General features: G+C 39.0%; 1 protein-coding gene across 1 annotated transcript in view; it reads left to right on the top strand.

Moving 5' to 3' along the window:
- The window catches only part of SCFD2 (sec1 family domain containing 2), a 395,024-nt gene that overhangs the window by 51,367 nt on the left and 315,801 nt on the right, over positions 1 to 27,856 (top strand). The window contains exon 4 of the mRNA XM_004009827.5: positions 20,459 to 20,634. Coding sequence (XP_004009876.2) covers positions 20,459 to 20,634 — 176 coding nt within the window. The remainder of the gene's footprint in view (positions 1 to 20,458; positions 20,635 to 27,856) is intronic.

Below are 27,856 nucleotides of genomic sequence, written 5' to 3'. Positions count from 1 at the left end.
ATATTTGAGTTTTCTGTCGACAAAAAAAAAATTTAGATAAGATGGTTTGATTTATCCCCAAACTCCAGACATGGGGGAGGGGCTGGGGGGAGAAGGAAAGAATCAGACAATTGTTAGCAACCTTTGTTGTAAGAAGGACCAAAAAGATTGATCCAAATCATGCTCTATCTATGTGCCAACTGTAATTTAGGAAAAGATAACACTTTACAGCTATGCATTTCTGCTTCATATCACTGGTCAGAATTTCTGGTGTGTCTCATTTCCATTTACAAACAGATACATAACCATGAACAGCAAGGGAAAAGACTGGAATTTAAACAAATGTTGATATTTGAAAACTGCTTATCATAAAAGAAAAAAGAAATAATGTTCTGATATCCTAGATAGCTGAAATCCTATTTCTAGCAGCATTAAAAAATGTGAAATTCAAACTATTCACTGTTCAACCCCTGCTGTAAATTCTACTGAGGTATACATTCTTCTGACTGTGATAGAGGCTTCTAGCATTTTGGGGACATTAAACAGATATTTTAATTTAGATTTTTCTTATATTGAAATTCACAGGGAGGGATCCCATGTTTGAAACCTCAGCTCTTAAATATAAAATTTCCCAGTAAAAGGTAGTGAAAGTGAAAGTGCGACCCCATGGACTGTAGCCTACCAGGCTCCTCCGTCCGTGGGATTTTTTAGGCAAGAGTACTGGAGTGGGTTGCCATTTCCTTCTCCAGAGGATCTTCCTGACCCAGGGATCAAACCCGGGTCTCCTGCATTGTAGGCAGACACTTTTACCATCTGAGCCACCAGGGGAGTCCAGTGAAAGGAAAGTTCATATTAAAACATCATGAGCATGAAGAGAAATAAGCATCATTCTCTTAGGAGAAAAAAGTTTAATTGCTAAAAGAAAGAAAACATTCATTTTGTCATTTCACATATAAACATATGCCTTCTTTCCAAGAACTTGTTATTAAATTGTCAGTTAACTAAGCATATATGTTCCAGAAAAGTGATTTTTATTTTTTTTACAACATTGCAAACTGAATTGTGTTTTTCCCACTGGCCTTTCATCATGGAAAACGTATTCTGAAAGTAAAAAACAAATAGCCTCTAAGAAACCCATTTGTTTGGACCCAAAATGTTCACTCACAGAGGAAATGAGTAGAAGATGCCCATGGTAGTGTCTCCATTTACAGAGAATCTGTTTCTCTGGACTGACACTGGTTGTGCATCTTCCCTGGTTTATCCCATAGCTCTCCGCAGAGTGGCTGTATTTAATGGCTGGTGGAAAGATCCTATTACGGCTGAAGTGAAACAGATCTCTTTATGACACTGTCCTTTGTTTCCCAGCCAGATTTCTTGAAAGAGTGTCCTATGCTTGATGCCTCTGTTTCTTTATAATTTTCTTGCTGATTAGTTCAGTGTAGTCTGGCTTCTGGTACTTTTTTGCTGAGAAAGTGAAGATTATGATTATCAAGCAAACTGGAATTGGTGTGCTGCAGTTGTGTTCTGTCTATGGGATAGATATCCAGAGGGGGTCCCCTGGAGAGGGAAATAACAACCTACTCCAGTGTTCTTGGCTGGGATGTCCCATGGACAGAGGAGCCTGGCAGGCTGCAGTCCACAGGGTTGCAAAAGTGTCAGACACGATTTAACCACTGAACAACAACATGGGGAAATCTACATGGAAAGCCATATTATAAAAGGAGTGTTTAATGAGAGTAAAATAAAAACAGATCAAGTTCAATGATTTTCTCCTTTCTTTCTTGGAAATGTACCAATTTATTCTTTTCACTTAATTTGTCTTTTTCCTAGTCTTTGAGTATTCCCCTTTTGATAACACATTCTTTCTTTGAGCAGAATTCTGAATAGTTTTTCCATTTTCAGCTTAGTTATTATTACATTCTGTTATGTCTTCCCTGACTTTGTTCACCCTCACATCACCTTGGCTATATTTGGGATTCCCAGACCTCTGTGGTCACACTTTTACCGGAAGATCTCTTGAGCTGTGTTTCCAGATAATAATCAGATCCATTGTATTGTGAAGCTTCATGATTACTCTGTTCATTTTGGGGCACAGGAGTGTCAGCTCTGTGTAATCACCATCACTTTCTCTTTTGTAAATTAAATGTGATGAGTTCATCCAACCATTTGTGAAAGGACTAGCCTTTAACCATTACAATTTTTTCTAGTTCTGAGCCACTGACAAAGCTGTAGTTTGTTAATGTTTGGCCTAAAATGTGATGTTCAGAGCTGAATAAAGACGTCTTGTTCTTTGCCTCTTTTTGGACGTCATATTTCTCTTAATGAAGCCCCAGATGAAATTAGTGATTTTTGCTTTTCACCAATGACACACACACCTATCATTTCCTGCTTTCATATACTGGCTTTGAAAAACAGCAATAAATCAACACACTCTAAAATTTTATTCAATATGTACTTTTTCAACATCACTGAGACTACTCTGATTCCTAGTATTGGTACTTGAGTTCATCCTGTTTTGTGTTTTAATCACATTTATATCTTTTGCCTTCATTACGGAGAGGTTTTTTGTTTGTTTGTTTGGGATTAAAAGGAACATGTATGCATATACATCTGCGTGTGTGAGTGTGAAGTGGGTGTGGAGATTGTCACACTTGGCAAAATGGATAGGCTAAAACCTAGTAAGACCAATGTTGCATTTCATGTATGGTAACTGATAAGAGATGAGAAAATCTGGATGTCTCATAGGCACATACACTGAGTGTTGACTCTCACACATGCTTGTCTTCATGTTTTAGATGTTGCCACAGTTTGGAGAATGGGGAAGGGAATTTTATGGGATAGATACTTTTTTCAGGTACTATAGCAAGTTTTGGAAAACTCAGCAGTGGCCACAGGACTGGAAAAGGTCAGTTTTCATTCTAATCCCAAAGAAAGGCAATGCCAAAGAATGCTCAAACTACCGCACAATTGCACTCATCAAACATGCTAGTAAAGTAATGCTCAAAATTCTCCAAGCCAGGCTTCAGCAATACGTGAACCGTGAACTTCCAGATGTTCAAGATGGCTTTAGAGGCAGAGGAACCAGAGATCAAATTGCCAACATCCGCTGGATCATGGAAAAAGCAAGAGAGTTCCAGAAAAACATCTATTTCTGTTTCATTGACTATGCCAAAGCCTTTGACTGTGTGGATCACAATCAACTGTGGAAAATTCTGAAAGAGATGGGAATACCAGACCACCTAACCTGCCTCTTGAGAAACCTATATGCAGATCAGGAAGCAACAGTTAGAACTGGACATGGAACAGCAGACTGGTTCCAAATAGGAAAAGGAGTACATCAAGGCTGTATATTGTCACCCTGCTTATTTAACTTCTATGCAGAGTACATCATGAGAAACGCTGGGCTGGAAGAAGCACCAGCTGGAATCAAGATTGCCGGGAGAAATATCAATAACCTCAGATATGCAGATGACACCACCCTTATGGCAGAAAGTGAAGAGGATCTAAAAGCCTCTTGATGAAAGTAAAAGAGGAGAGTGAAAAAGTTGGCTTAAAGCTCAACATTCAGAAAACGAAGATCATGGCATCTGGTCTCATCACTTAATGGCAAATAGATGGGGAAACAGTGGAAATAGTGTCAGACTTTATTTTGGGGGGCTCCAAAATCACTGCAGATGGTGACTGCAGCCATGAAATTAAAAGACGCTTACTCCTTGGAAGAAAAGTCATGACCAACCTAGACAGCATATTAAAAAGCAGAGACATTACTTTGCCAACAAAGGTCCGTCTAGTCAAGGCTATGGTTTTTCCAGTGGTCATGTATGGATGTGAGATTTGGACTGTGAAGAAAGCTGAGCGCCGAAGAATTGATGCTTTTGAACTGTGGTATTGGAGAAGATTCTTGAGAGTCCCTTGGACTGCAAGGAGATCCAACCAGTCCATTCTAAAGGAGATCAGTCCTGGGTGTTCATTGGAAGGACTGATGCTAAAGCTGAAACTCCAATACTTTGGCCACTTCATGCGAAGAGTTGACTCATTGGAAAAGACATGGGAGGGATTGAGGGCAGAAGGAGAAGGGGACAACAGAGGATGAGAAGGCTGGATGGCATCACCGACTCAATGGACATGAATTTGAGTGAACTCCAGGATTTGGTGATGGACAGGGAGGCCTGGCGTGCTGTGATTCATGGGGTCGCAAAGAGTCAGACGCGACTGAGCTACTGAACTGAACTGATACCAAGTTTTATATAGTTGGTACTCCCCCCCGCCAGCCCCATTTCACAGACAAGGAAAACTGAGACTCAGAAAGGTTGAGTTTTTTTCCAGAATTACTGTGCTAGTTAAGTTGCTGTCTCGCAGATCTCACCCCACCCTTCTCCGTGCTGCTGGGGCTGGGGCTCTGCAGTCCACATCCTGCTCCACCCTCTGGCTCCCTGGTGAGCTGTGCTGGTGGGGGTGGTGCCAGAGGGAAATGTCAAGGTTGAAAGGGAATAAGCAGCTTGCGCCTTCCCGTCTGCCCCTGCCCCATGGAGTCCACTTCTACTTGAGAGTGTCATGGCAGCAACACTTTCTTCACCCTGGCAGTGGCAGGTCCTTCCTGTGGGAGCAGCTGAATCCAGTTTGCAGTTCTTCCAGTTCTTGCAGAACCAGCTCCATGGCACCCTTTCCTCAGAGGTACCAACCCAGCTGAGTAGGGCTTGGTTCTCAGAGGTGTAATTCCAGGCCTTCTCCTTGTGTTTTTCCTTCCACCCTCCTGCCAGGTAGCTGCTTCCAACAGCTGTTGCCTGCATGATACCTTGGAGTTCTCTTTTTACCTTTCAGTTTCCCAGTGAACAATTCTGTATGCTAAATTTTCTCTACTCAGGTAACTGTTGTGTTTTCTACCTTCTGCCTGGGCCCTGACTGATACAGTCATATACCAAGTAAGCCAAGATGTGGCCTGGTCTGTGTGACTTCTGTATCAGGAATCAAACTACTGGTAGGAGCAGCTATAGAGGCTCAAACACAGATATGGTTGTGGCAGTCCTCTGTCTAAACCCTCTAATGGTTCCTTATTGCCTTAGGACAGTATACCAACTCCTTAGCCTGCTATTTCTGTAAATCTCTGACTTCTAGCCCCATGCTTCATCCACCACTCATGTTACTTTTCCTCCCTGCTCCCTACTCCCCAGCAAGGAACTTCTATAGATCCAGGTCTTTGTTATTTTTGCCTGAAATAATCTCATTTGGTGTCCCTTTAGATGTCCTCCACCCTTCTCTTGCTGTGCTTCTAGGGGCTCACCATTATGGACTGCCTCAGCAGGCTTTTCTGCCCTTGGCCTCTCAGCTGAGTTTGGCTATTGGGAGGCCTGAGTGGGAGATTTAGAGGGTGAGAGGCAGTTATGCTTCCAGGTGTTGATTGCCTCACTCCATCCATGCCAGGATGCAGTTGGTTGTTTCTCTCTGCCCTTCCCTTGTTGGATTCCCTTCACACCCCTGATTGTCCTTAGCCTCACTTCTTAGAAAGTCATGTTGTTCAGTTCAGTTCAGTTCAGTTGCTCAGTCGTGTCCGACTCTTTGCGACCCCATGAATCGCAGCACGCCAGGCCTCCCTGTCCATCACCAACTCCTGGAGTTCACTCAGACTCACATCCATCGAGTCAGTGATGCCATCCAGCCATCTCATCCTCGGTCGTCCCCTTCTTCTCCTGCCCCCAATCCCTCCCAGAATCAGAGTCTTTTCCAATGAGTCAACTCTTTGCATGAGGTGTCCAAAGTACTGGAGTTTCAGCTTTAGCATCATTCCTTCCAAAGAAATCCCAGGGCTGATCTCCTTTAGAATGGACTGGTTGGATCTCCTTGCAGTCCAAGGGACTCTCAAGAGTCTTCTCCAACACCACAGTTCAAAAGCATCAATTCTTCAGCACTCAGCCTTCTTCACAGTCCAACTCTCACATCCATACATGACTACTGGAAAGGTCACCTTATTTTCTGTTTGTGTGTGCCATTTATTTCCTGCTGGGACCTTGATTAATACAACTACACACTTTCCAATGCATGCACACACGCACATACACACACACACATATACACATTCCTATGAAACCCATCTTAGTTTTCATGATCTCAAACAAATGTCACTTTCTCTGTGGAACCATATTTAATTCCCCTTTACCTTTCTTCCTTCCCCTCCTCAGCAGGCTGCGTTGACTGTTCTGCCTTCTAAGGACCCACAGCTCTTTCTCTTTTTGCTGTCTTAGCACTTAAGACAGTGAAAAATAGTTGTGTGTGTGTGGATCCAAAACTTTATACTAGACAGTGTCCACGTCATATATTCTCTGTTGGCTGTTTGGCTTGGTACATAGTGGGTGGCTTGGTACTTGCTGTTTGGATGGATGATTGCCTAATGAGTATGGATGAATAGTAGATTGATGATGGGTATTTCTGCTTCCAGTTACGTGCATTACTATTTCTTTTTTTTAATTTATTTTTTATTGAAGGATAATTGCTTTACAGACCTTTGTTGTTTTCTGTCAAACCTCAACATGAATCAGCCATAGGTATACATATATCCCCCGCTTCTGAACCTCCCTCCCACCTCCCTTCCTACCCCACCCCTCTAGGTTGGTACAGTACTATTTTCTGTTTACAACTGTCCTTTCTGCTCTTTCGTGTTCCTCTTGATACCTTGTAGCATCTGATTGTGTCTTCTTTCTTGATTCTTTTCCCTTGGTCTTCATGTCACTCTGCTCTCTGATCATCTTCTTCTCTCTGATAACTGCTTCATGCTTCCTCTTCTTTGCTTCTAGCTTCCTCTAGAAGCTTCCTTACTTCTAGCTTCCTCTAGACTGTAGCTCTATTTGTATCCCTTGTTGTGCTTTGCATGTAGATACTCAGCTAATGGTTAAGAGTCTGCCTGCAGTGAGGGGGACCGGAGTTCAATCCCTGGGTCAGGAAGATCCGCTGGAGAAGGAAATGGCAACCCGCTCCAGTATTCTTGCTTGGAGAATCCCATGGATGGAGGAGCCTAGAAGGCTACAGTCCATGAGGTCACAGAGTCGGACACGACTGAGCGACTTCACTTTCACTTTCTTTTACTCAGTTAATAACTGCTACTGATCTTAAAGCCTTATCCTGCTCTATTCACTCTCCAGAAAGAATGCTCATTTTAGTCTCCTGTATTTTAAAATTCTCCTCCAACATTTTTTCCATGCTATCTCTCATCCCTCATCATCCTTTCTGAAAGGTGACATCTTATATTCCTGTCAGTACTGTTTTTGTTCATATTTCTGTCACAGCAGTTACCGCCAGACCCTGAGTAGTTGGGGCTGAGAATTCTTATCTGTATTTCCTAGTATTCTCCGCACCTAACACAAGACCTTGAAATTCCTATATAGTCAGTAAGTGTTTATGGAATGAATAAATAAATCCTTTAATTAATACTGTCAGTTGGTATTCATTATGTAGTTAATGGATTACTTTTTCTATCTCTCTCCTATGGAATCCAAGAGGGACACTTGTTTAGACCTTCAGTTCTCAAACTTTTATGTCTCAGAACCCCTTTACATTGTCAAAAGCTGTTGATGTTCACAACAACCTATGAATGGAAAACAAAACAGACCTATTGAGGACACCATAAGGTTTTGTTATGTGGAGTTTATCTATTAATATATGTGAGACTGATAGATAGGAAGAAAATATCACATTAGGAATTTAAGCAGGGAAAATTTCTAAAAATATTTTGGAAGAAAACATCAATTAGTGATTCAAGTAGGGAAAATTTTTAAAGTATTAATTAATGTAAAAATATGATAAACCTATTGCATGTTGCTGCTGCTGCTAAGTCACTTCAGTTGTGTCTGACTCTGTGCGACCCCATAGACAGAAGCCAACCAGGCTCCCCTGTCCCTGGGATTCTCCAGGCAAGAACACTGAAGTGGGTTGCCATTTCCTTCTCCAATATTGCATGTTAATATAACATATTTTTGTGAAAAATAACTATTTTCTCAAATAAAATGTGGGGAAGAGAGCGGCCCCATTTTCCATTTTTGTATATCTCTAACGCCTGGTTTAATAGAAGGCAGCTCTGTACTCATATCTGCTTCTTTATAGAATCTGTTGTGATCGAAAGAAAAGCTGGCCTTACAAAGATATGTAGTTGAAAAGGGAAAGATTTTTTTAAATAATTTTCAGAAAATTTTGGCTATTCTAGAATTGCAGATATACTATACCAAATTTACAAGAGGTAATTTCTTACAGGTAATTGCAGTGTGGAATATGAAACCATATCATTAAATTTTCCACACTCTGGTACATTAAGGACCATTGATCTCTTTCACTTTGGCTCTTTTACTCACACATTATTTTATAGCATTTTACATTAGTCACTTGGACAATAAAGGTTCTCTGAGTTATGCAGATTTTCCAAATGTTGACACATGTTATACAATATAGCAGACCACATTTGTTGATATCCCCATTGTTATCATTAGAAAATCTTTACATATTAGGATGTAAAGATATAGAGGCAGATACAAGCTTTCCAAAATTATGATTTCACATGAAAACTTGAGTTTTGATTTTGACAAAACAAATAGCTGTTTTCCTTGAAGTGATAGGCTCACTTTATTCTTTTTCTTTTGGAAGAATGTATGAAGAACCATACGCTTTCAGTTGTCTTTCCAGAAAAAGTCATACCATTGAGTGTGAAGAGTATTCTACCCAACCTAGGGGTGGGATTACGTTGTCTGTAGGATTATTCCCTGATCACCTTAGATGGGTGACATGTGGCTAGAGTAGTGATTCCAGAAGTGAAAGTGGATGTTGGAGATGTAGTTACCTAGTCATTATGTTGGCGCCTAAGTAGTGAATTTCTAAGGAAATATAAGAGTGATCATCCAGGAAAAGAATATAGAATGAATGAGAAGAGGGTTGAAGGCAGAGCTGTAAAGAACACATCCACTTAGAGATATGAAGAAGTAGAGAATCTAGAGAAAAAGCCAGAAAGAGTGTTTATTGAATTAATAATTAATAATGCCCCAAAGCCTTAAGGTCAGCAAACAAATATTTCCTTCTTATACTTCATCACCTAAAACAAAAACTGAATTGCCTCTGCTACTGTTATTTCCTTGTCTGCAAATGGTCATCTGAATTTCTAATACCCTTTCTTCAAGCATCTGTCCTCTGACTCTATGTTTCTAACTTTAATTGGTGCATCTGTTTTTTTTCATCCTCCTTCTCCTCTTGTTAATTTTTATGTTTTCTCAACAGAAGGAATCCTTAGCACATGAGAATATGGGCTAGGCGTTTAAAAAAAAAACCCAAGGAAAGATCCATGGCTGTGGGGTGGGAGTTGCTTTATTTGGAAGTACAGCCTTCCAAGTCAGGGTGGACCCACCAAGGAATGGCTCCTTACCTGGCAGGCTGGAAATCTGCCTTGTGGAAAACAAGAGTAGTCTATCAGTGTCTTTCCGTGTGCTCAGCTGAGTTTGTAAACATTGATGCAGTGATTTAAATTAGCCTCAGGAAGGCTGCATTTCCAAAGAAAGCCAAACCATAAATGTTTCTGTGGTTTTATATTTCATGGTTTTTGTATAAATCTCAGGGAGAGCTGTTTATTTTCTATTTGTGACCCCTGGTCCTGCAGCAGTTATGCTTTATTCCATACTCTCCTGAAATCGTATCTTGCAATAGATTTCTCAATTCTGGATCCATTTGATTGAATTGATTCATATAATTAAAATGCTTTTTTCACATTGCTTTCTTATTCTGTCTTTGTAATACTGTAGAACTCAAAAATTTGTTTAACAAGAAACATACTATTTAAAGGAAATCTCAGGAAAACCTTCTTCAGTATTTATAGTGTTATAAAAGTAGACATCGATTCCCAGCTGGTTTTTATCCAAGTTTCACTATACAGATGGCTGTATATACTGCCCTTCAAATCCCTACGGGAGAAGATTTATAATGTCTTCCCTCTTCCTCCTTTAATAACTGGTTTCCATGTCTAATAGTCATCACAAATGTGGAGTTTTTTTTCTCAGTTCTGACTTAAATCTCCCCACCTGCATGTTAACCATATTTCTTTGTCCTTTGACCTCAGTAGAGGTGGGGAACTAGCAGTAATTATTACTCTTATATTTCTTTTTCTCTTGAAAGACAATGCTTCATCCCTTGTACAAATCAGTGATAGTAATAGACTCAAATTTCTCAGAGAAAAATGCTTGTCTATTAATTCCACATGAAACAGACATTATTTTATTTCAGAACCAAGAGACTATTTAAAAAGTAATATAGCACATTTCTAGAAAATTCATATTGTAACATTAGTAGAATAAAAAGTAATTGTCTATCCACCCCCCCACTGGCCCCCCACCATCATCTTACTCTTCAGTGTAACCTTTGTTCCTAAATTAGTATCTTGACTTCCAGGCCTTTTTCTGTGTAATTCGGTAAGAAAGTAAGTAAATAAGCTAGTAAACCAACAATAAGCAAAATAAAGGTGTGTACTAAGAGCATGACAATGTGGTTTCCATTGTGACTTCTTTTCTCTCTTATTAGAATTTTGGCTACCCAACATAAAATACCATGAAGGAAACTTAATTATATAGTTGTGCCAGGTTTTAAACATTATATGTATACTTTAAAATTTATGTTAAATTAGGTTAAATTTGATCACATTTAAAGTGTGTGGATATATTGATACAACCATGGAAAACCAGCTGTATTAACTGAAGTATACCCATCTGATCCACTGGTTTCACAACTGGGCATATAGCCAATGGAAGCGAGTCTACCAAAAGGCATGTGGTAGACTGTTCACAGCCTCATTATTTATAACGGCCCTAAATATCCTTCAAAGTAGAATGGACGGAGACGCAGTTAGAGTCGTACAGAACAGTAAAACAGAGGAAGGGAAAAAAAAGATTGAGATTTTGGATGATGTTACAAAATAGTGTATCTGTGTATATGACATTCAAAGGCAAACGAAAAGTTATCTGTACTGAGAGAGTTAAAAGCAATGGTTTGCTGTTGTAGGATTATTGATTAGGTAGGTATCAAGGGAATCTTCTAGAGCGCTGGGTATATTCCATACCTTGATCAGGGTGGTGGTTACGTGGATAGATGTATGTGTAAAAAGTAACTGAACTACATACTTAGGATGTGTATCCTTTATTTTATGTTATACTCCTCACTTTCCTCCTCCATTATATCTGAGGCCTCTGAGTCTGAAACTGGTTATATCTTCTAGGTAAGTGACCCCTCTTTGTTGCAATGCCTTGTCACATATTCTAGACAAAGTGTTTGGAGGAGAGGAGGAAGTTTATTTTTATTGTTTGTTTTGCTCCTTGATTTAGTAAGTATTTTTCTAGTCCTATATTACCTTCCAGGAATTTATACTTCAATTAAAAAAATTTTTTTAGCGTATCTGCTGCTGCTGCTGCTAAGTCGCTTCAGTCGTGTCCGACTCTGTGCGACCCCATAGACGGCAGCCCACCAGGCTCCCCCGTCCCTGGGATTCTCCAGGCAAGAACACTGGAGTGGGTTGCCATTTCCTTCTCCAATGCATGAAGGTGAAAAGAGAAAGTGAAGTTGCTCAGTTGTGTCTGACTCTTAGCGACTTCATGGACTGCAGCCTACCAGGCTCCTCTGTCCATGGGATTTTCCAGGCAAGAGTACTGGAGTGGGGTGCCATTGCCTTCTCCATTTAGTGTATCACCATAGTATTATCATATATAAAAAAGCCAGAATTCTATTATAGCTATAATTACCTGAATATTCTCCCTTCTGTTATTTCTGTTTCCTGGTTTAACTAAGTACAGTTATATCTCCCAACTGGAAATTTTATTTAGGCTATATTCTAATATGTATGGATTTATATAGCTGTATATCTTTTTCATAACTGGGGAAATTTGAGTATAGGCTTTCTTCTTGGGATAATGAGAATGTTCTGAAATTTTATAGTAGTGATGATTACATAACTCTGAGTGTACTAAAAACCACTGTATTGTACATTTTAAGGGTGAATTTTATGATATGTGAGTTATATCTCTATAAAGCTCATGTTAAAAAAGAAGCTCTTAGGGACTTCCCTGTGGTCCAGTGGCCAAGACTGTATGTTCCTAATGCAGGGGGTCCTGGTTCGATCCCTGGTCAGGGAACGAGATCCAACAGGCTGCAACTAAGAGTTCTCGTGCTGCTGTGAAGATTCAATATGCTGAGTGCTGCAACTATGACCTGGTGCAGCCAAATAAAGAAACAAAATCATAAAAAAAAGAAGAAGCTCTTAGTAATAAAGGTTTTATGGTTAAAAAAAAAAAATTCAGGACTTCCCTGTAGCTTGAATGGTAAAGAATCTGCCTGCAATGCAGGAGACTCAGGTTCAGTCCCTAGTTTGGGAAGATCCTCTGGAGAAGGGAATTGCAATGTACTCCAGTATTCTTGCCTGGAGAATCCCATGGGCAGAGAAGCCTGGTGGGCTTTCAGACCTTGGGGTCGCAAAGAGTCAGCAATTCAACCAAAGTTTAAAGATAAATCAAGACAATCTCCTAAAATGTAGAAAGAACAGGGCATTGAAAATATGATACAAAAAGCAAAATATATAGAAAACCAATTCAGGAGACCGAAGAACTATTGAAAGTTTTAGAGAGAAAAAGCGGAGGACAGGAAATTAGTGAGGAAAGAATGTGAGACTTCCCAGATGTGAAGAAAGACATATCAAATAGTAGAACAGGCTTAACTGAAAAGCAAGTGGAAAGAATAAAACCCCTCTAAACTAGACATCATCACTATGACTCCTTAGAGTACAAGAGAATGAAAAGGTCCTATGAACCTCTAGATGGAAAAAAGGAAGCTCATCTACAAAGGAACAAAAATAGGACTAGCCCAGGTTTCTTATGAGCAATGCTCAGCCGGAAAATAATGAAGCAATGCATTATTTTCAACCTGGAATTGTAGATCTGGATATACTATTATTAAACTTGGAGGGCAAGAAAAAACCTTTTTAGAGATAAAATGAACTTTGCTTTCCACACACCTTTTCTGAGGAAGTTACTTGAGATTGTCCAGCAAAACAAGGCAACATAGCAGGAAAAAAAAATCCGAAATTTAACCAAACAGTGTTCCAACAGAGGAAAGCAACAGAGTCAGTTCCAGGCTGCTGACTACACAGAAAGGCCTGGAGAACAGCCCGCCCATGATGGGACTGGAGAATGGAGGGGTTTGGTTGTAAAGTATTCAGGGAGGGGAAAAAGCAAAACAAAACCCCCCACAGCTCAACTATACCTCAGTTAAAAGAAACAACAACATAACCTGGACTTCAAAGATGAGACAGTGTATTTGAAATTAGGAGACTTCACAGCTTTGATTAAGGCAGGGAATTCAGCTCCCCCATCCCCTTAGAAAAAGCCCATAAGCGTTCTAGGACCAAAGTATTTGCATAAGGAAATGCAATCATAATTTGTACCTTGGGTCTGTCATTAATAGTTATATAGTTCATTATGATGGAAACACAATTGACTGATTTTAAACTGTTTGAATCAAGCTATACAAAAAGCACGTACAGTCTTCCCTGGTGGCTCAGTGGTAAAGAATCTGCCTGCCAGTGCAGGAGACATGAGTTCAATCCCTGGTCTGGGAAGATCCCACATGCTGCAGAACAACCAAGCCCACGGGCCACAATTACTGAGCCTATGTTCTAGAGCCTGGGAACTGCAACTACTGAGCCCATGCACTCTAGAGCCCGTGCTCTGCAACAAGAGAAGCCACGGAAAGAGAAGTCTGCACATCACAACTGGAGAGTAGCCCCCACTCACCGCAACTAGAGAAAAGCCCTCACAGCAACGAAGACCCAGCACAGCCAAAAATAAATAAATAAAATTATTTTTTAAAAAAGCACATAAGACTAAATTATGGTCATAAGGCAAAATATAAATGCTATCCATCTTGATGAAAGTAAAAGTACAGATGATTTGAAAGATGAAAGGAGGAGATACAAAGTAGAGGGGGGGCAAAGAGGGATTAATATCCTCTGCTCAGAAGACGAAAAGCCATAGGATACCATCTGTAATTGACAGAACAAAGAAGAAAGTTTAAGAATGTAATGTAAATTACGAAGATAACCAACAAATGGGGAGGAATAGTGCTCGGAGCCTCTGTCAGTTTAGAGACTATCTCACGATCTCTTTGTTGTGTATTCCTTTCCCTTTGTAATTCCTTTTTCTTTCTGATGAAATGAGATGAGGATATAAACCCATGTGTTCAGTCTACCCTCTCAACCTTTTGTACATTATTTACAGAACTCTGAATGTATCTTTTGTACACAAGAGCTTTCTATTGTCAACTGTAGAATTAACATTGGAGCTTTTCCCTGACCATGCTGCCTACCAACCAATAGTTATGTTTTAGTAGCATCACCACCTTTGTCTACATGTTAGTATGAGCGCTTTTGCTGTAATTTACATGCATTCCTGGAAAACTTGTTTTGCAAAATCACATACTGGTTATCAGGGCTCATGATAAAAAATATCATTAGCAGAAGCCCATTTAAAAATCTATACAAATTTATAATTAGAGCACTAACAAAAAAAAAAAACCAATAAAAATCTTGATTAAAATACTAGCACAGTTCAAAAGGTATGCCAGTTTCCTATAGATAAAGAAATGTTACAGTGTATTTGGGACTTCATGTGAACAAAAGAGTTGAAGGTAGCTCACTGGAAGGGAATGTAAAGAGAAGTTGAGGCTGTTTGTTAATGGAGGCAAAGGCAAACTGCACTGAAGATCTGGGAGGACCAAACAGGAAGCACTTCCAGGACAGGGCACATGATCAAGCAGAGCTAAGAGGAAGAACTAGGAATGCAGTCAGGACTCACTTCCTCTTATGGCTTGCAGTGTTCAACTATGTTGGCTTACTTTGTGTTCAACTGCTCCTATTTGGCGGCACAGGATGTTAAGTGACAAATGAATAGGTGTGACTTTTTGTGTAATATTAAAAGTATTCCTGTTTGCCAGTTGTGTGTCGGTTAATAAACCAGAGTTTTAGCAGAACATGTTATATTTAATTATTTTAATATGCTTTGTCTTTATTATATTAGAAGAGTAATTAAAAAGTAGACAAATGAAATGCTGATATTTGAATTCTGGGAATACATGTCTTAATACATAACTTTGTTTATTCAGATTTCACATACTAGGTTTTCATTCACAGTTTCAAGACAATGATGAATAAAAAACATGCATGATAGTGTTATTATTTGTTATAGAGTTTTTTTTTTGAAGAAAACATTTAGTAGCTAAGTATACTATTTTAGACAAAATTTCTGATGGTTGCTTTCTACCATTAAGACACATTTTGAGGATTAAGTCAAACCTACCACTGACAGAATGCTCTTTTTTGTTGTTGTTAAGAAAATCAACAAAAAATCATATATGTGTAAATATTTTAAATATATCTTACCAAGCCAGAAAACAAGTTCAGAAGTTTCAGTCACTCAGTCATGTCCGACTCTTTGTGACCCCATGGACTGCAGCATGCCAGGTCTCCCTGTCCATCACCAACTCCCGGAGTTTACCCAAACTCATGTCCATCGAGTCGGTGATGCCATCCAGCCATCTCATCCTTTGTCATCCCCTTCTCCTCCTGCCCTCAATCTTTCCCAGCATCAGGGTCTTTTCCGATGAGTCAACTCTTCGCATCAGGTGGCCAAAGTATTGGAGTTTCAGCTTCAGCATCAGTCCTTCCAATGAACATTCAGGACTGGTCTCCTTTAGAATGAACTGGTTGGATCTCCTTGCAATCCAAGGGACTCTTAAGAACCTTCTTTAACACCACCGTTCAAAAGCATCAATTTTTCAGCATTCAGCTTTCTTTACAGTCCAATTCTCACATCCATACATGACTACTGGAAAAACCATAGCCTTGACTAGATAGACCTTTGTTGGCAAAGTAATGTCTCTGCTTTTGAATATGCTGTCTAGGTTGGTCATAACTTTCCTTCCAAGGAGTAAGCATCTTTTAATTTCATGGCTGCAGTCTAGTTTATCAAATGTATGTAGTAAGTAGAAAGGTGATTTCCATAATTCATTTGAATACAATGGAATTAAATATTATAAGGATCACAGACAATATTAAAATATTAAATCATTTTATTTTCTAAATCTGTCCCTTTTCTTCCAAGCAATAATTCTATTTTACTGTTTCAAAATATACATAGAATTAATGGTTGTTAAAGTTTTCTGTTTTTTTTTCTTAACTAAATATCAGAAGCCTGTTTCTCTTTCTTAAAAACTATATTTTAAAAAAAGAGCCTAATAGATTTTCTTACTTGAAAACTAGTTTTCAAATTTCAAAATTGTCCCTTTTCACAGAGTTGCTATATGTCTTGATATAAAATAACTTTTGTTTTTATGACTGAAAAAAAGTGTGTTGGCAAGCCTTCTTGGGTTGACGTTTTTAAATCACTATGTAAATCTACCTGAGAAGTTTTTTTTTTTGGTAACATGAGATATGAATAAATGTTATGTCTATTACTTTTTCAACACCTGGTCCTAGTTGCTTGCAGTTTTAGTTGAAATAAACTGGGAAGATTTCTCAAGTTATTAGTCTTATTGTATAACATTTTTAATACTCGGTTAATTTTACTTGTGTTTTGTAAGATTCTGATTAAACATATTTTAAAATGTCACTAGTCTATATTTTAAAGCATTTGTGTAAAGTACTCTTTTAATAAATTTAAATTACCATGTTTGGGATTTTTACCAAAACCCCCCTGCTTTCATGACATGTATAAGAAGTGTTAGTGGCCTGTGTATGTAAGAAAAAGATATGCGGAGGGAAAGAGACTAGAGCAGCAAGGGTAAATAATCGCTAATTCACAATGCAGTATTCTGTTGGCAGTTCCTATTATGAAATATAGCCATTTGTTCTTTGGATCTCATGCTTTATGTTGGAAGGTGGTGTTATGTAAATATGGTTGTTGAGTCCAAGTCTGAGATTGGAAGATGCTAACTGAATAAAGTTTAACTATATTTTTGAATTGAAGACATTATTATCTTTAAGTTGAACATATGGTTATTGCAATTGAAATCGAAACAGACCTGATGACTTTCTCTGATGATTTCCATTTTTTTAGGTCTCTCTAAAGGGCAGTTATGCTATAAATGGATTGTGTGTATTCTGAGCCTTTTTAATTTCTTCTTCTTCAGGTCCTGGAGATAGGGTTGGAGAGGTAGGCAGTTATGTACCACATAGACCCTTTCACGGTTTCAAGACTTTTTAGTTGTTGCCTTAGCAGTACTTGTCACAGTCATGATTAAGTAACTGTTCATGTAATTGTTCTATGACGATCTCTCTTGGTCAACAAAGCTCTGTGTGTCCAGGGACTACACTGCCATCAACTGCAGCACAATGTTTAAAGAAATAAATGGAGCTCACTGCAGTGTTAGATCTGAACCCATTTCAAGTGAAAATTTGTTTTCACATGTTTAATGTGTCAGAAGATGTTCTTGTGTAAAAATGTTCATCCTCTGCACAAAAGATCCCATCCCCTAAGAGAGTGACATGTAATGAGCTGGATTAGTTAGGAGAGCATTCTGGGAGTCATTTGTCTTCCTTATTTGCTGGCCATGAGGACAGAGTTTTCTTTGATTTGTTCATGGGCTTGTGCTTAGCAGTAAGAACAGTCCCAGGGGGCGGGGGCGGGGCCGGGGCCGACCGGCGGTCACGTGACAGCCCCCCCCCCCCCCGGGCCGCCGCCGAAATAAAAAAAAAAAAAAGAACAGTCCCTAGCACAAAAACATGTGTTGAACCAATGGATTAATAAAAGTTAATGATACTCTTAACTCAAGAAAGCAAACAACTTAATAAAAATGAGCAAAGGATTTGAACGGACACTTCACCAAAAAAGATATAGGGTGGCAAATAGGCGCATGAACAACATTATTAGTCATTAAAAAATCCAAATTAAAACCCTAGTAAGCTGTTGCCTATTAGATAACCTATTAGACTGGCTAAAACCAAAATACCTGGCAATACTAAGGCTATTGAGGATGTGAGGCAATAGAACTCTCATTTGTCACTAGTAGGATGGCTTACTTTGGAAATTAGTTTGTCAATTTCTTGTAAAGTTAAGCATACATTTAGCATATGATCCAGCAACCCTAGAAATTTCTTACGAAAAAACTGAAATCGTATGTCCACAGACACATACGCACATAAAATACTGTATGAAGATGTATGTGAAGTTTTTATTCATCATTTCTAAAAATTGGAAATGACCCAAATGATCATGAACTGGTGAATGGATAAGTTTAAACAAACTATGGTTCGTACAATGGATTACTACTCAACAAGAAAATAGAGCAAATTACTGATACAAGCAACAACATGAATGAACACAAAATACCTTATGCTCAAGTAAAAGAAGCTAGACTCAAAAGGCTATGTGCTATATGATTCCATTTATAGAACATTCTGGAAAGGAATAACTATGGAACAGAAACCAGATAAATACAGACAAGTGTTCACCAAGGACTGGGGATGGGAAAAGAGAATTGACTATAAAAGGGGAACTTTTGGGAGTAAAGGAAATAATCTATCTTGATTATGACTGTGTTTTTGTCAAATTCATAGAACTATTTTGAGAACACCCTGAACCAGAAAAGAGTGAATTTTACTGTATGTAAATTATACCTTAATCAAGCCAACTTAAAACCAAGCAAAGAAGGGGTTAATGAGGCTCTTCTCTGTTAGTACTTAAGCTAGCAAATTGTTAGCTTGCTGCTTGAGAATCAGGAATGAGCTATGCTTTACCAAGGGACCAAAGAAACTAGTGAGACTCAGCTCTGTACTATTCATTTCCACTGTTCTTCCCCGCCGCCAGCTGTTATTGTTTGAAAATGAAAGTTGCTCAGTCGTGTCTGACTTTGTGTGACCCCATGGACTATACAAGTCCATGGAATTCTCCAGGCCAGAATACTGGAATAGGTAGCCTTTCCCTTCTCCAGGGGATCTTCCCAACCCAGGGATCAAACCCAGGTCTCCCTCGTTGAAGGTAAATTCTTTATCAGCTGAGCCACAAGGAGTGGGTAGCCTGTCCCTTCTCCAGCGGACCTTCCCAATCAAGGAACTGAACCAGGGTCTCCTGCATTGCTCTTTACCAATTGAGCTATCAGGAAAGCACCATATAAGTGGGTAATAAGGCACTTTAGAATCCTTAATCTCTCCAAAACATGCAATAAAAAGGTAGAATATATTACGGGCTTGTAAGTTTCTTGTGACAAGGTCTTTATTTTTTGTGTATTATAATCTGTAGCAAAACCACTAATTGACAGATGCCATTTAGCACCATGTGAGACACGGAACTCTCACTTGTTTGCTACCCCATAGAATTGCTATGAAAATCAGAAGAGGACATGCGCTAAATAAATACAGGTAGTTTTGTTGCGAAATATTAGCAAACCTAGGCATAGCAAACAAACCTGGATTTTAGGCATCAGAGGGTAAACCAGGAAGACAGTGTGGCTGAAATGTACAGGAAGGATTTACTGGCCTTGCATTTGTGTTTGGCTCCATTGCACTCTTCTTGCCCAGTGAGGAGAAACTGTAGTGTTCTGGAGTTCTGCCCATTGCATTGATGAATGGCAGGAATGAGATCTGACATAGTAGAATGGGAAGTGACTAAACGGAAGGAGTGCTATTTAGGAAAAGGTTAGGGGTCTGAAAGACTGAATCTTCAACAGGGTTTGTTTGTGTTTTTGGTACTCTAGTGTTTAATGAGGTGAGAGTCTTGTTCTAGATCTAGGTGACCATGATAGTAAATGTCCTCTCACCCACAAGAAACCCTTTCTTTGGATATCTCATCTTCCAGGGTTTTTTCCACTCTGGTTCTCCATACATTTTTGTTCCAACAACAGTCTGCTTTAATGCTCAAGGATATTGTCATAAACCCATTGATATCAATGATAAAGTTTTAGCTATAGTCCTAACAGATTTCTCCTTTGCTTTATATACGTAACACACACAATTGGAAACCTTGCCTTTTTGGCTCTTAGATTGCTATATCATATGTCTTGCAGAGGTACTCCACGTTGACCTCAAGAAATATTTATTCATAAGACTTTATTTGAAAATGCATGTATGGGGTATTGCAGAGTTATGAAATGAATCCTAATAGCAATATGGCTTTGGCAAGAGCACTTCACATCTGTTTTCTTGCTTGCAAAATGCAGTTGGTAGTTTCAACTTTGCTGTTGTCACCATGTTGTTTTAAGAGTCACAAAAGCTTAGGAAAGCTTGCAGTTGACTCTGAAGTTTTGTGCTGATGGGAGATAGTGAAGAACAGGGAAGCCTGGCGTACTGCAGTCCGTGGGTCACAAAGAGTCAGACATGACTGAGCAACTGAACAACAACAACAAGGCGGTAGTAGTATTAATAGCACACTCCTCTTTATTTTTACCGCTCCCAGAAGAGGCTACACTGATATGTTGTATGTTTTTCCAGGGAGAGTCACTCCGGGGCAGCTCATGTCCTATATTCAGCTCTTCAAGAACAACCTCAAATCTCTAGGGAATCACTGTGGGCTCCTACAGCTTGGGCTGGCCACTGTCCAAACTCTGAAACACCCACAGACTGCCAAGTGGGACAACTTTCTGGCTTTTGAAAGGCTCCTTCTCCAGGTAGGTTGCTCTGGGAGCTTCTTGGGATATTAATAATTAAAGTTTTTACTTCCAGGGGAAAATTTAAAATATTTATTATAATCTGAGTAATAAATCATACTGTTGACATGTGCCCTATATCATATTCTGTAAGTGCCCTCAATTTAAAATGCAAGTAGCAGCTTTATCTATTTTTTTAGTTTTTCTACTTTTTTTTTTCTCTTGACAGTAATGTCTTTGGCTTCTCACTCAAAACTTAGATAAATGTTTTTTTTTTGAGTATTTAACTAAACTTTGAAAACCTCTTTTCGATTTTATGCCATTTGGACCTTTCTTAATCTTTATGGCATCTTTATTCAATCCTTGCTACTTTTCCAGTAGAATATGCTACTTTTTACACTTCTTCTGTCAATAGTTTCTAATCCTTAACAACATATAATAACATGTGGCTTAAAATGATGTTTAATAACAGATGAAAGGGAGGCAAACTCCCTTTGTAGTTTTATGAAGAGATATGTACACGGGGTATGGCCTTTTCATTATTGTTAAAATATTTACATGGGATACTTTGAAAAACATGTATTTTTAAAATTATAAGGTATTTTGAAACACAAAATATTATGAATATTTAGGTATTTTACACATAGATTCAATATAATTTACTAATTTTTTATATTTATATGTATTTTCATTAAAGAAATAAAACTAGAGGTAAAGTTGAAACATTGCTGATACTTAACCCTTTCCATGCTCTGGTTCTCCTTTTTCCTTTCCTGGGATAATCAAAAGCTTGATTCCTTGTTTCTACATATTTATTAAAAACTTATTTTTCCATAAATAATACAGAGTATTGTGCTACAGGTTTTACTTTTTATGTAAGTGATGTCATATTATAAATATCCCTGAACAACCTGCTTTTCCCTCTCAGCATTCTGTTTTTAAGATAATCCAAATTGACATATACAGATTTAATTGTATGAATATTCAACAATTTATCCAATCCATATTGATATATAGCTAGACTGTCCCACACATGTGTGTGTGTGTGGTTAGAAAGAATGAGATGAATATCATGGAGCTTGTCTTCTGGTTTACATGTGAGAGAGTGTCTCTAAGGGCACATACCTTGGAGAGGATTGTTAAATTTGTTGACCATGCATATTGATGAGTTTAAAAAATATCTGTGACCAAACTGACCACTAGATTTTTCATGGGTATTTTAATGATTCTAATACCATATGTAAATTGAATTTTCTAATTGCCTACTGGTTTATTGGAATACTCTTGACTTTTGATTGGTAATCACACGTCCAACAGCCTTGCATTTTGCATTTATATTTGTTATCCAATTTAAAAAAAAAATGTTCATTGGAGGATAATTGCTTTACAGTGTTGTGCCAGATTCTGCCATACAACGATGCGAATCAGTAATGAGTATACATATGTTCCCTTCCTCTTGAATCTCCCTCCAGCTTCCCACCTCCTACCCCTCTGGGTTGTTACACAGCACTGGGTTGAGCTTGTTTTCCTTTTTCTTGCTGTGTATTTGGTTCTCCTGTATTTCCTCTGCTGCTGCTGCTGCTGCTAAGTCGCTTCAGTCGTGTCCGACTCTGTGCGACCCCATAGACGGCAGCCTACAAGGCTCCTCCGTCCTTGGGATTCTCCAGGCAAGAACACTGGAGTGGGTTGCCATTTCCTTCTCCAATGTATGAAAGTGAAAAGTGAAAGTGAAGACACTCAGTCGTATTTCCTCTGCAGGCAGTGATATCTGTAAATAATAACAGTTTTGTTTCTTCCTTTCCACATGTGATAGCACTTTCTTTTTTTTTTTAATTTCAATTTTAATTAGAGACTAATTACTTTACAATATTGTAGTGGTTTTTGCCATACATTGACATGAATCAGCCATGGGTGTACATGTGTTCCCCATCCTGAAATCCCTTCCCACCTCCCTACCCATCCTATCCCTCAGGGTCATCCCAGTGTGATAGCACTTTCTTAGTGCACTGACCAGGCATACTAAAACTTGCAGTGAAAGTAGGTGTTTTCATCTTATTCCTGGCTATAAAGAAAATGTTCTAAAGTTTTACTGTTAAATATTATTTTTTGTTTTTAAGTTTCTTCTTAATTAAATTTTGCTGAGTAATTATTATTGCTATTTTTGTCATGCCTAAGTATTGAATTTCACTTAATACAGAGTCTGAATTTTTAGATGTATATATATATATGGGCTTCCCAGGTGGCACTAGTGGGGAAGAACCTGCTTGCCAATGCGGGAGACATAAGAGATACAGGTTTGATCCCTGGGTTGGGAAGATCCCCTGGATGAGGGCATGGCAACCCACTCCAGTATTCTTGCCTGGAGAATCCCCATGGACCAAGGTGCCTGGTGGGCTGCAGAGTCAAACATGACTGCATGCAGACACACATGCAGCTGGGTTTACTATGGTAAACCCTAGGAAAAATTCATAACCTATAAAGAATTCTTTGGGTAGCCTATGAAGAATTATTTTTTTATATTCTAGCAAGACAGTTTGATTTAGCTTCCTCAATTAAATGGGAATAAAGCACCTATATCACAGTGTTATATCATCAGGATTGAATGAGATTGCATATGTATATCACTAAGTTATGCTGCTTAACATATAGTAAATGCTCAATAAGTATTAGTTATTATTCTTTTAGCTGAGCCAGAAATATTGCCAATGCTTGCCAGTTTACTTTATGGAAATAATGGTTTTAACATATTCTCACCTAGGTTTTGTTTTTCTAAATTAAAATTTATTAAGGAATAATGAGGCTGTTACATAGAAATATGTTACCATCTTTTTTACTTACTATTTGATAATGTTTAACAGTATTTTTCTTTAAATCGATTTAAATACCATTGTTTCTACACTATATATCTGATGTTATGCTAATTGTTTCAAAGAAAAAATTTTATTGATCATAACTTGATGATGGTTATGAAACAATCACAAACTATATAGCAGAGGGAGCATCTGTGTTTATACTTCCTGAAATGCATACTTTATAAATATGTATGTAATATCTATCTCCAGTTATTTTTTAGGTAAGAGTTTACATTTTGAAATTTAAAAAAAATCCAATTTGGAAAATGACTTTTAAATAAAATGTAAATGATTTATAGAGCCACTCAAGATTTCCCAGGTAAACGTTGCTTTAGTTTTAAATGTTCTCATCTTTGTAGTGAAAAGTAGGCGCAGCATCTTGTCAGTTGCCAAAGTAGTTTTTAATAGGTAGAATTAGTTTTCTTTATGAGATACTAAATTTCAGAGTATCTGTTCTGTAACAGATCAAGTTTAGCTAAACTAAATGACAGTATGTCTGCTTGTCCTGTAGCAAATTGATGAGCTTTACCTTCTCAGTCCTCTAGTGCTTCTGTTAGGTCCCCCAGCCAGATGGCTAGGCTTGGAAATGTAGTGGCTCATTTTAGGTCTGTTCCTGACTTCGCCAGCACCCTGGGAGGTCCTGACTTGCCAAGTGCTGGCAATATTATTTCGATAAAGAGTGAGGGAGGAAGCAGAAAATAGTGATCCCTAAAGTCAGGCCAGAGTGTTGTTGACATTTACGGAGATTTTTCATAGGATTTTTCTTGAGAAGAAAAATTGTGGAGCATGCTTAAAAGAAAACCTCTTGTTTCTTTACTTTCTACTCTTAACACTTCTGATACCAAATGTGTAGGAGTTTTTCCTACGCCAGGCAATCCTCACTCCTGGGTGTCACACCCACTGGAGGGTGTCCTGTAATTCAATTATGACTGACTAAATGGAGGAGCACAGACCCCACAGGTTATGGACTCAGTTCCACAAGACTGCTCCCCACTGTAGACATCAATTACAAGTCTGGGCCTCTGATACTTCTGACCAGTCCACTATCAATCAGGGTTCCCATGCCCCATCCCCACCTCCACCTCCTTGGGTTCCATAATTTGTTATAATGGCTCACAAAACTCAAGGAAACATTTATTTAAGTTTATGGGGTCATTAGAGCTCAGGTAAGGTCCAAATGGTTTTTCCTGTGGTCATGTATGGATGTGAGAGTTGGACTGTGAAGAAGGCTGAGTGCTGAAGAATTGATGCTTTTGAACTGTGGTGTTGGAGAAGACTCTTGAGAATCCCTTGGACTGCAAGGAGATCCAACCAGTCCATTCTAAAGGAGATCAGCCCTGGGATTTCTTTGGAAGGAATGATGCTAAAGCTGAAACTCCAGTACTTTGGCCACCTCATGCAAAGAGTTGACTCATTGGAAAAGACTCTGATGCTGTCAGGGATTGGGGGCAGGAGGAGAAGGGGACGACCGAGGATGAGATGGCTGGATGGCATCACTGACTTGATGGACGTGAGTTTGGGTGAACTCCGGGAGTTAGTGATGGACAGGGAGGCCTGGCGTGCTACGATTCATGGGGTCACAAAGAGTCAGACACGACTGAGTGACTGAACTGAACTGAACTGAAGGTCCAAAAGTGTCCTGAGAGCAGGAGCTTCTGTTCCCATGGAGTTAGGGTGTCCTACCCTCCCAGCCTATGGGTGTGTTTACTAACCCAAAAGCTCTGTGAACTCTATCCTCTAGGGATTTTTATGGAGGCTTCATCTTGTAGGCATGATTAGTAAGTCAGTCTCTAGCTCTTCTCCCCTCCCTGGAGGATGGAGGGTGGGTATGTAACTGAAAGTCCAAGCTTCTACTCTTGGCTTGGCCTTTCTGGTGATGACCGCTGTCTAGGAGCTACCCAGGAGCTCACCAGTAACCCCTCATTAGAACAAAAGATGCTCCTTATCACCCAGGAAATTCCTAGAGATTTAGGAGTTCTGTGTGCCAGAAATCAGGGTCCAAGACCAAATATTGGAAACAAAGATATTCCTGGCACCTCTGTTGATCATGAAATTACAAGGACTTATGTACCGGGAACTTTGGGCAGAGATCTAGTATGTGTTTGTAACTGCAAAGGCAAGTTATTAGGAGGAAACACCCCACCCCCACCACAGATTTCCACACGAAGAGGTGCTTCCTAGGCATGTTCTTGGTCTGTTTCTGACCCTTTATTCCCTCCTTTCCTAGGGAGAGGGGATTTTATCCAGTTAGCAAGTTCAGGACAAGTGAATGGGCTCAGCTCTCTTTTCTCCTCTTGGGAGGTGTCCTGTCTGTGGAGGGCAGTGTGAGGCTCAGCTCTTTCAAAGTCAGAATCTGCTCTCATTGGCTGGCAGCCTTTTCTTTTTCTACCCTTCTTATTCTTTATTCTGGTAGCTTGGTTATTTTGAATGAAATGTCAAATATTTGGGAGAAAATGTTAAATGGGGATTTATCAGTTATATCTTTGGAGTTGTACACAAAGAGAAGTAGAGATGAACATAGTACAGAAGAAAACATTTTTTATGACTGAGCCGAAAATAGTGAAAGTCATTTTCCATGCGGAAAAGAAAAGGGGCATATTTGGCTTGAAGAATACTACCATTTCTGTTGATTCTAAGAAATCCTTTGTTTCACATTTCTGAAATTGGGATGCATCTTGGAATCAGTTGCATTTCTCACTTTAAGTGCAGTATTTTTTTTCTCCCCTTGTTAGGGTACATCAAATAATGATGTGCGTTACAGTCAGTTGTGTCCTAGAGTCAACGAACTTGGGTTTTGAAGGTATAAGTCAATGAAAATTTCCCCAGACCTTGGGTCTGACTTGGTACCTTTCTTACTGCTCTTTTGGCAAAGCCGTTGTGTTAAAATTGTGACATTTGAGTGGCAGCTTGCCTTCACTGATCATGAAAAGTGAAAGAAAGTGAAAGTTGCTCAGTCGTGTCCAACTCTTTGTGACCCCATGGACTATACAGTACATGGAATTCTCTAGGCCAGAATACTGGAGTGGGTAGCCTTTCCCATCCCCAGGGTTTCTTCCCAGCCCAGGGATCGAACCCAGGTCTTCTGCCTTGCAGGCAGATTTGTTACCAGCTGAGCCACAAGGGAAGCTCAGGGGTAGCCTATCCCTTCTCCAGTGGATCTTCCCGACCCACGAATCAAACTGGGATCTCCTGCATTGCAGGCAGATTCTTTACCAGCTGAGCTATCAGGGAAGCCCGATCATGAGTTTGATAGAAAGATTTGTCACTTGGAGTAGTTATCTCACTGTAGTACCTTTCAGAAGTTAAGTTGGCCTTTCTTTATTCAAATTTGTGACTATTAGACAATGCTGTGAATACATCATGATAGTTTAAGCAGTACTGAACTTCCTCATAAACTGCTCTCAGACCAAGGAATAGATGCTTTGGGAAAGATCTCTTGGCTGGTGCTACCAAATCCTTAGGTTAAGATTTTTATGAGTAGATTCCTGATAGCTTAAGAATGTGACTTAGTTTGGATCCCTAAATATAAGTTGTGTGATATTTGAAATATATATTAATTTATGGTACAAATGTACCATAATGTACAAATATTTGATTATTAAATTTTCTTATTTTTACCCTGTTTTGTGTATGTTGTTAAGTCATGTCTGACTCTTTGTGACCCCATGGACTGCAGCACGCCAGGCTTGCCTGTCCTTCAGTATCTCCTGGAGTTTGTTCAACTCATGTCCATTGAGTCAGTGGAGCCATCCAACCATCTCATCCATCTCAACAGAGGATGAGATGCCCCTTCACCTCCTGCCCTCAGTCTTTCCCAGCATCAGGGTCTTTTCCAATGAGTTAGCTCTTTGCATCAGGTGGCCAAAGTATTGGAGCTTCAACTTCAGCTTCAGTCCTTCCAATGAATATTCAGGGTTGGTTTCCTTTAGGATTGACTGGTTTGATCTCCTTGTGGGTCAAGGGATTCTCAAGGCTCTTCTCCAGCACCACAATTTGAAATCATCAATTCTTTGGTGCTCAGCCTTCTCATTTTAATTAAAACAAAATGTGTAAGACATTTTATTTACAGCTGCCAACTTCTCATTGGGAGCTAAAAGTTAGTTAGAACAATATACCTGAAATTAGTTAGCTTTATTTAAGAAACAAATGGGACCTAATTAAAATTAAAAGCTTCTGCACAACAAAGGAAACTATAAGCAAGGTGAAAAGACAGCCTTCTGAATGGGAGAAAATAATAGCAAATGAAGCAATTGACAAACAACTAATCTCAAAAATATACAAGCTACTCCTGAAGCTCAATTCCAGAAAAATAAATGACCCAATCAAAAAATGGGCCAAAGAACTAAATAGACATTTCTCCAAAGAAGACATACAGATGGCTAACAAACGCA

The sequence above is a fragment of the Ovis aries genome, chromosome 6 (genome assembly GCF_016772045.2).
Source record: "Ovis aries strain OAR_USU_Benz2616 breed Rambouillet chromosome 6, ARS-UI_Ramb_v3.0, whole genome shotgun sequence".
Lineage (NCBI taxonomy): Eukaryota > Metazoa > Chordata > Mammalia > Artiodactyla > Bovidae > Ovis > Ovis aries.
Note: the sequence above shows the minus strand (reverse complement) of the source record. Positions and strands in the feature narration are given on the sequence as shown.